General features: G+C 45.7%; 2 protein-coding genes across 2 annotated transcripts; one reads left to right on the top strand and one right to left on the bottom strand.

Moving 5' to 3' along the window:
• Positions 1-1,775: 1,775 nt before the first annotated feature.
• Positions 1,776-2,571, bottom strand: LOC125506313 (pathogenesis-related protein 1-like). The gene has a single exon (XM_048671161.1). The coding sequence runs from the start codon at positions 2,460-2,462 to the stop codon at positions 1,962-1,964; it is 501 nt and encodes a 166-aa protein (XP_048527118.1). The 5' UTR covers positions 2,463-2,571; the 3' UTR covers positions 1,776-1,961.
• Positions 2,572-6,960: 4,389 nt separating this feature from the next.
• Positions 6,961-7,977, top strand: LOC125507550 (RING-H2 finger protein ATL38-like). The gene has a single exon (XM_048672096.1). It carries the CDS (start codon positions 6,961-6,963, stop codon positions 7,975-7,977), a length of 1,017 nt encoding a protein of 338 aa, XP_048528053.1.
• Positions 7,978-8,876: the final 899 nt, after the last annotated feature.

The following is an 8,876-nucleotide window of genomic DNA, read 5'->3' as shown; positions in this document are numbered from 1 at the left end:
CAATTCTAGCATGAATAATAAACATTTATCATGATATAAGGAAATATAAATAACAACTTTATTATTGCCTCTAGGGCATATTTCCTCCACTTTACGCCGCGCCAGCGTCCGTTTTTGTCATCCCTCTCTCTGTGTTGTCATGATGATGGCCTACCTGTAGCCCTGCGACGGGCTACACACGGTAGGCTGACCGGTCATTAAATGTCTGGTCGGTGGAGTGCTCTACAAGGCCACCCTTCCTGGTTGATGCGTGTCCCGTCTGCTCGGGGGCTCAGCCCCCGTGTGCGTCATGGCTGGCATCATGGGCCTCTTCGGGGGTCTTCTGTGACTTATTTTACGACGTGTGACCCACAATTTGCAGTTCCTGCACAAAGTAAATGTACCAAGGTATATTTTTTTCATGGTTATTCTTTTCCCAGCGTTAGATATTTCCGAGGAAACTTGGATACCTAACTTTTGTGTATACCCTGGTATCCATTGTTTCGTCAATAGCCTCCGGGCCCGCCTGCAACAGTCTGGTGATGGTCAAAGAGGCGAGCGTGCGCTCTTATCATTATGCGGGTGGGGCCTAGAGCCGAATAACTGCGCTGGCCTTGTAGTTCCAAAATGCCTTGCTACTAGTGGGAAAAGGAAGTAGCTTCTGCATGGACATAAGGCCTCTCCCAATGCTCCACCGTGTACAGGTGCTAAGCCTTCCACGTAGGCAAAAATTCTGATATGGTAAGTTATTTAAAAGGAGAGAGATATGTGTGGTGACCCTAGAAAGAAACAATGCTAAGCACGTGAACCTAGGCAAAACATTTAAATGAAGGAAGCCCACCAATACATGAAGAGCTTTAGTTGCTAAAACATTAAATGAAGCAAGCTTAGCTACCAAAGCTAAGCACCTATGCATTGGGGAGTATAGTTGCTAAGCTATTTAATGTGCTTAGCACCTCATCTAAGCACCCATGCATTGACAGCAGCCTAAGAAATACGACTCTGTGCTTGGGGGGAGGTTTTGATGTGACCATTCGGTAGCTACTAATGACTATAGTTTTGATTCTTATTCCAAGGTTGACTACCCCGAGGCCCAAGGAGGTCTCATTAAATGGAGGCCTCGGGGTTTTTGCTGCTCTTACCCGTGATCTCCCTTCTCCTTTAGGCGATAAAAGGCGCTTCCCGGGGCGGATACGGGCTCCACTACCTCCATAACCATCGCCATCCCCCCTCCCATTGTTTATGTTGTCGCCATGTTCCGGCATCGTCCTTCTCCTCGCAACTCCGCCCCTCTTTCTTCCACCTTCCTCCGCCCCGTCCACCGTACTCGGCTAGAGATGAGTGCGCTTAGTTTAGTACCAGCCCCAAGTGGTGAGGGCCCCGCCGCCTCCCCCCTGTCCTCTCCTAGGGTTGCGCCGCCCCCTAATCCTTCAGGGGTTCGGGCGGTTTTTCCCTCTCCCGTCCCCCTGCAGACTCAGGCTCCGCCTAGGGTTAGCATGGAGGCGGCCATGCCAGCACCGGCGGTTCCTGTCGTCCACAAGTTCCTCTTCGAGCACCCAGGGGGGATGGCCGTGGTGGCCTCCGCACAAATACATGCCCGTTGCGCTTAGGCGATCCACCTAAGGGATGCTATATGGCATTTTGGCTCAAGGCGTCCCGTATCGCTCCGAAGTTGAGAGAACGCATCCAATCAGATCCCATCCAACTAGTGACGTTTAGTTACAAAATACATTAATCATTATGTTTATGTTAAAGTTATACACCTAAGTTATTTTTCTCTCTAGCTTCACCCCTGGTAATAAAACTTTATTTTCATTCATAAGCACTGCATAGCAAGCACCTATAATACAACTTCCATGAATCGCAACACATACCTTGAATCTCTCCTGCTATAGTCACACGTCTTATCACGACTGTGATCTCAACTTTATTCTTTATGCAATATACGCGCTGCTACGTACATGCACGCATGCATGCATACCCTAGTATGGGCTCTGCCCCACGTAGTTGCCCGGCGGGTTGTAGCTGCAGATGATGAACACGTCGTCGCTGCTGTCGCAGACGACGCGGGCGCAGCCGATGGCCGTCGAGTCACGCCACACCACCTGCGTGTAGTGCCCGCACGAGTCGCCCTCCGGGGCCGAGCAGCTGTTGCTGCCGTGGTCGTAGTACTGCTTCTCCGACACCCACGAGTTCACGGCGTCCGCCGCCGTCCACTGGGTCCCGCTGCCTCCGAAGAGGTTCTCCCCGTACGGCCGGCCATCGGGAGTATGTATCAGCTGGCAGTCGCCGCGGCGCTGCTCCGCGTAGTTCTGCGCGTACGCCGCCACGTTGTCGTCCCAGGTCACCGGCCCGACGCCGACGTCGGCGCGCGCCGCGTTGTGGGGGTCCACGAAGTCCTGCGGCGAGTTCTGGGCCGCGACCGCCATGGCGGACGCGAGAGCTAAGAGCAGTACTACTGCCAGCTTCGGCGAGTACTCCATCGCTAAGGCTTACAAAAGTGAGGGAATATGTACAATCTTTTTTCCTTTTTGAGGGAAAGGAAATATGCACTATCTGTGAATGTATCTGTGATGATGAGATAGGGTGCTGCGACCATGAGTAGTGTATTTATACTGCATAAGTTCCATGGTAAGTAGGGAAGCTTGGAAAGTTGAGGAAGGTTATGTTCCTTGCACCGTGTTTCTTAAAAGGAAGTTTAACAAAAAAAATCTTGACTGGTCAAATTCGAGAAATTCAATCCAAGTACGTAATATTTTTCATGAGACAGCAGGAATTCCATGCACCTGCGCTGAGGGTAAACTCTAGTACGACTAGAATGAAAATTGAAAAGGAATTAGTACGATATTGTGGAATAGTATAATGAAGGCTTTTCAATTCTTGTGGTTCTCAATCGAGTCCTGACGTTCTAGATCACTTGTTTGCCCGTGATTACCGGAGTAATATTGCCATCCAAAGTACGTGTTGGAGTAGGTGCTCTGGAAACGCAAGTGCAAACTGTGGAAAAAGGTGCGTTGTCCGGATCGTTGCGTCAATTAGTCATGTCATCTTTCCAAGATTACCTCTGTGTGCCGATGTGTAGTAATCTTCGACTTGTCTTGCTCGTTGTCCGGTGGAAAAAAGTGTAATGTATTATTTCTTCTGAGATTACCTCTGCGCGCAGATGGTGTAGTACGACGTATCTTCATCATTTTTTTTCATAACAATTGTAGGTGTTCACACGCATGCGCATACACTTAACCTTATGAACACATATGCATACTTCCTTATTAGCATCATTGAGATATTGAGCCGGCATAACATTTTGAGATTGACGAATTTGCCTGTTCGTAGTCGACAGGAACGTCTCCTCCCATTGAACGAACATTACCAGAAAGGCTAAAATATATTTAGAAAAATACAAGCACCAGTGTTAAATCTAAAACTTAAACCCTGGGGATAGTTATATGACAAGAAACCTAACTAACCAAGCTACGCTCAGTTCACATGCATCTTCGCCATTCGATTTTATGGTACATATGTACATGTCGCCTTCATTGTACGAGATCAGGTCAGGCCTTCTCAGTTGTGACGTAAGTACTTGGGCTTGGTTGGTACATAGTATGATCGGTACTAGCTAGATTTCAGTTGACTGAGATTTAGCCAAGTCTTAATCGAGTTGAATAACGTTATCATATTTACGTACAAATAACATATAAAAATAAACTAAAAATAGCGTTGATGTCTTTGTATGATCTCATATAGAGTTTGAGTCAGCTGAGATTTAGCAAGTCCATAGAAAAGAAGACCTAAAATTGTGAGTGGCTAAACGAATCTTTACCTAATATTAGAAAGAGGGACCTAGGAAGACTTTGATTCATAGGAATTTTATAGGATTTGTGGAGAATTAAAATTCTTAGGAATTTTTTCTACATTGGTCGTTTGATTCGTATTTTTCCAAAGGAATCACTTGTACTACATTCCATAAGAAATCTAACAACCACTCCAACCTCTTAGAAAAAAACTTTGTTTTTCCTGTGATGAAATCAAACAAACTAAAATTCGGTAGAATTCAAATGAGCATGACATTTCAATTCTATGATTTCCCTATTTCTGCTTTTTACAAAACTACGAATCAAAGAAGCCCTGAAGGGAGGATTTCTTTTCCTTTATAGTTTAGAGACTTTATTAAATCATTGTCATATCCTTTAGAACAATTGGAGCCAAGAAATCAAGCGATGGTCTCTCCAGACCTCACATGCCATCTTAATAAAACCAAAATGAGCAAGTTCATGTGAAGCTACATTTGCTTTTCACCGGCGGTGTATAATTGTCGCCCAGCTGAAGCTTGTCATTAAACTTTGACAATTATCAGTGACAATCGCCCCCGAAGGGCAGTACTCCAACGGGTTCTTCCAGGCTTGAACAATTTTCATCAAGTCATTCACCATCACAAGGGCAGTGAATACCCAATTCTGCTATTAGCTGTAGACCCTCAATAAATCTTCAGCCTCTATCGATGGAACATCCAACCTTTGAATGCTTGTACCTACATGAAGCAACAATGAATCCCTAATTTTTTTAGGGGTAATGAAGCCCCAAATGAGTCATGAAGAAGAGTCCCGAGGCCACGTTGTCGCCAGAGCTATAAGCATTGAGGAAATCGTTGACTGGTAGCTGCTCTGTTGGCTGGCGGGTAGGGGACTAATAGGATAACTGGCAAGTTAATCGGTCATTTAATCAGTTAATCTAATGATTTATTAGTTTATCAACTAATCGGTGACCCTACGAGTAGGGATTAATCGGCAAGTTAACTGGTTAATCGGGCGAATTCGTGAACAGGGGCTATAAGTGAGATATAGCCCTAGGACGTGGACCGACCCAACACTGTACCATGACTTTTTATGTTTCCATTGTTTTGTGCAGCTTTCTTCGGGTTATTTTTCATCTTACTTTTTTCCTTTGTATTTCTTCGTTTCTTCATTGGTTTTCCATGGTTTTTTTGTTTCCTGTTTTTCTTCGTTTCTTCATGGTTACCACTAGAATGTTTCTTCATGGTTTTTTTTCTTTCCTTCTCTTTTTCTTGTTTTTTTTCTTTTTCTCTACACATGTTTGCTTCTATACAATGCACAATTAAGTGTACACGTACAACATTTTCTTGATACACGTTGACAATTTTTCAAATACATGATGCACTCCCTCCGTTCCTAAATATAAGACCTTTTAGAGATTCCAATATGGACTACATATGGAGCAAAATGAGTGAATCTACACTCTAAAATATGTCTATATACATACTTATGTAGTCCATTTTGAAATTTCTAAAAGGGCTTATATTTAGAAATGGAAGGTATTATTAAATGCATGTTTTGAACATTTTGTATACACATTAACAATTTTTTAAATACATGATGTATATTTTTTAATGCATGTTTTAAACTTTTTTTTGAATACATGGTAAAAAAATCATATACACGTTTGAACAATTTTAATGGCAATATACATTTTTGAAAACTATGCGACATTTTTTCCTATTTTCCTTATTTTATTTACTTCTCTCTACACATGTCTACATTTTCGTAAATATTGTACATTTTTTGTATACAGCAAGAACATTTTCTTCTACATGTTTAACATTTTTTCAATATTGATTAACATTTTTCAAATATATGTTTTGATGTCTATTTTTTCATACACATTGTATACTTTCGGTATATACATCTAAAACATTTTTTATACACGTTTAACATTTTTAAAATACATGATTAACATTTTTCAAACACATTTTTTGAATATGTGTTATAAGTTTTTCAAATACACATTGAAACAGTTTTGAATGATATGAAACATTTTTTAAAACTACACGGACATTATTGTAGATTGTATAAACATGTTTTATATGTCATGAACATATTTTTGAAATGCATGAACATTTTTTAAAATGTAACATATATTTTTGAATGGTAAAATATAATTATTTCGAATTGAAATAATAAATAAATTGTATAATAATTTTTTAGATGTCACATACATTGTTTTCATGGCCCAGCGTCTGTTCCTTTATTTTCCTTCATATACATCCCTCTGAAATCAACGTTTTGCTCAGCAAGGCCCAAGACAAAAGGACCGCTTCTCACGGTGACATATTTTAGAGTGTACCTCATTTGTACAATAATGTCTCTGTATTTTTATACAGTTGTATCTCATTTGTGCATTTATATCTATACCAATATAAAAAGACCCAAATAGTCATATCCAAATCATCTCAACCGTCAAAATTATGTTACCTAGCGGTTCAAATCGCTCCAATGTTGAGCAGCAAACATGTTTAACGCTCTAATTACCCAACACTACTATTGGTTATAAACACATTTTGACTCAACGCTATCCCTTAAAATCTGTCATGTAATTAATATCCTACCATTCCCGCGAAAAAGTAATTGATATCTTACCAAATACCAACATACAACAAATATATCTTACCTAATATTACATGCAACTAATATCCTATCTAATATAAACGTGCATTGCACGTCCATTATTACTAGTTGTCCTAGAGAGAGAGACTAATTTTGTTGCTCATGAATTAGAAAATTTGGCTCAGGGCCTCTTTAGCCTCTTCTCTTTTTTTTTTGCTGAGCCTCCTAGTCTCCTAGCGAGTTCAACCATCTCTTATTAAGTGATGTAATGCTGTTTGAAGATTACCTCTATAACCCAATTGCTATAACCGTCCGGTGCCAAAGACTGGCGCGAAGCACGTACGTATCGAAGCTCGGAACTGAGCAGGCAAGCCTCGTCCATTGCGGCATCGCGTATCTCTTCCTTCTTGGCGCCCTTGACGTATCCTTGAATTAAAAAGAAAATGTCACGCCGGGGCAAATGCAAAGCGCACGAATCTTAACGGAAATTTTGGTAGGGTTTACAAACTCCTAGACTCCGGAGACCCAGCACGCCCACGCCCAGCTCCGCCAGAACCAACCCTAGCCGCCGGGGCGCAGCGCAATGGCCGCCTCCCGCAATCGTGCCTTCGCCTCCGTCGTTTTCACGGCGATCGCTTCCTGCGCAGCAGCGCAGACGCCGGGAGGCCCGGGATCGGACAACTCTATGGATTTCTCGGACGTGATGGCCATCTCCTTCTTCATGGCCATTTTCTTCCCCGTCTTCGTCGTCCTCCTCGCGTTTGCCTGCCTCCGCCTGTACCGGCCGCCAGACGAACCCCCGGCCACCGAGAACTCTTCGTCGGAGTGGCCACACTCGCACCACAAGGAGGGCCTAGACGCCGCCGAGATCGCGGCGCTGCCGCTAGTGTCCTACCGCGACGTCAAGCAGCACCGGATCAGCGACGGCCGGATCGACCCGCTGGAGTGCGCGGTTTGCCTCCTGGAGTTCGATGACGACGACAGCCTGCGCCTCCTCCCGACGTGCCCGCACGCGTTTCACCCGCAGTGCATCGGCCTCTGGCTCGGGAAGCACGTCACGTGCCCGCTCTGCCGCGCCAGCGTCCTCGACCCGCCGCCGCCACTAGGGCCAGATCAGGAGCTGGAAACGCCGGCGCCACCCGGCTCGCCGCCTGTTCACGATCACCATACGGTGGTGCTAATCGAAGACGACCCCAGCCGCAGCGAGGAGGAGGAGGACAGTGCCAGGATCCTCGCGAGGACGCGGCGCGAGGCCGGGCGTGAGGCGCTGCCGCGGTCGAACTCGACGGGGCACGAGCGCGCCGGCCGGATGGAGCGCTTCGCGCTGCGGCTGCCGGAGCACGTGCGCCTCGAGATCCTCATGTCGCACAGGCTGAGGCACGTGACGAGCGCGGTTGCGTCCGTGCGCGTGAGGGAGGGGAGCGCCCACGACCCATCTGCCGGCGGGAATTCGGTACGGAGCGCCGTGGCGAGGCTCTTCTCACTTTTCGCGCCCGGGGATGGGTGGAGTGGCGACGTCGAGGACAAGTCCGGGGGGTCGTCTCGCTGGCGGCGCGATGACTCTACGCGGGGAGCAGGGGAAGACAAGAGAAACGATTGATGGAAATGAGAGCGGAGCATTGACCCATTGAGGTAGAAAATGATTTGGTAGTTGTGTTGGTTTGGTTGTGAACCTGTGAATCTGTGATCAGAGAATTGGGTCAATTTTCCTTCAGATTTTCAAGAAACAGAGCGTGAGTGATGGCATTCTATTTACTCCGTAGTAGTAACTGTTCCAGGATTCAGTATTGAACTGCCAGAGTGAAGATTTATGTAATGTCACATACTCCGGGAACCGTCAGAGTATTTTGTTACCGGGAACCACTATTATATAGGGATCAGATTACTGATTCCAAGCGATCCATCGCCGTAAGATTAGAAGCTTCCCGAGGTCTGATTGCATATGGTATATATATGAGACGTGCGCCAGCCAGGCCAGGCAAAATATGCCCCTACATTCTTTTTCTTCTTTTTTGGATCATGTGCTCGACCACTTCCTCCTTTGACAGAGCTGTGAGCAGTTTGGAGTGGGACCCACATCTGCGATGTTGAGACCGTAGGTGGGGAAAAACTTTCAGCTTAGCAGGGACCTCAATCCGCCACAAATTTTTTCGAGCAACATCCGCCACAAATTTGACCACCCCTTCTCCTCGGCTATGTTACAAGAACCAACCGTCCCGAAACGCCAGCTTTCACATCGCACTTTTGTCCCGACGAGCATGAGATAAGCAGAACGCAATGTAAAACGAAAACTGTTTGGGCGCGCCGGCGAACTTTAGGCCGGACGTGTCCACGCGCACTTCGCCCCAGCCATACACCAAACGACACGTAGGACACGGGGCCACCCACACGCTGCCTTCAACTTCGCGCGGATCTCGGCCCCTTGACGTAGCATCTCTACCACCCCTCCCCCTCTCGCGCAGATCTTCTCAATTGCAGCGCGTGGCGCAGCTCGCCGTC

Source organism: Triticum urartu, chromosome 5 (assembly GCF_003073215.2).
Source record: "Triticum urartu cultivar G1812 chromosome 5, Tu2.1, whole genome shotgun sequence".
Taxonomy (NCBI): Eukaryota; Viridiplantae; Streptophyta; class Magnoliopsida; order Poales; family Poaceae; genus Triticum; species Triticum urartu.
Note: the sequence above shows the minus strand (reverse complement) of the source record. Positions and strands in the feature narration are given on the sequence as shown.

What these genes read in the sequence shown, in the direction of transcription:
- LOC125506313 (XM_048671161.1), bottom strand. Translation starts at nt 2,462, where the DNA reads ATGGAGTACTCGCCGAAGCTGGCAGTAGTACTGCTCTTAGCTCTCGCG.
- LOC125507550 (XM_048672096.1), top strand. Translation starts at nt 6,961, where the DNA reads ATGGCCGCCTCCCGCAATCGTGCCTTCGCCTCCGTCGTTTTCACGGCG.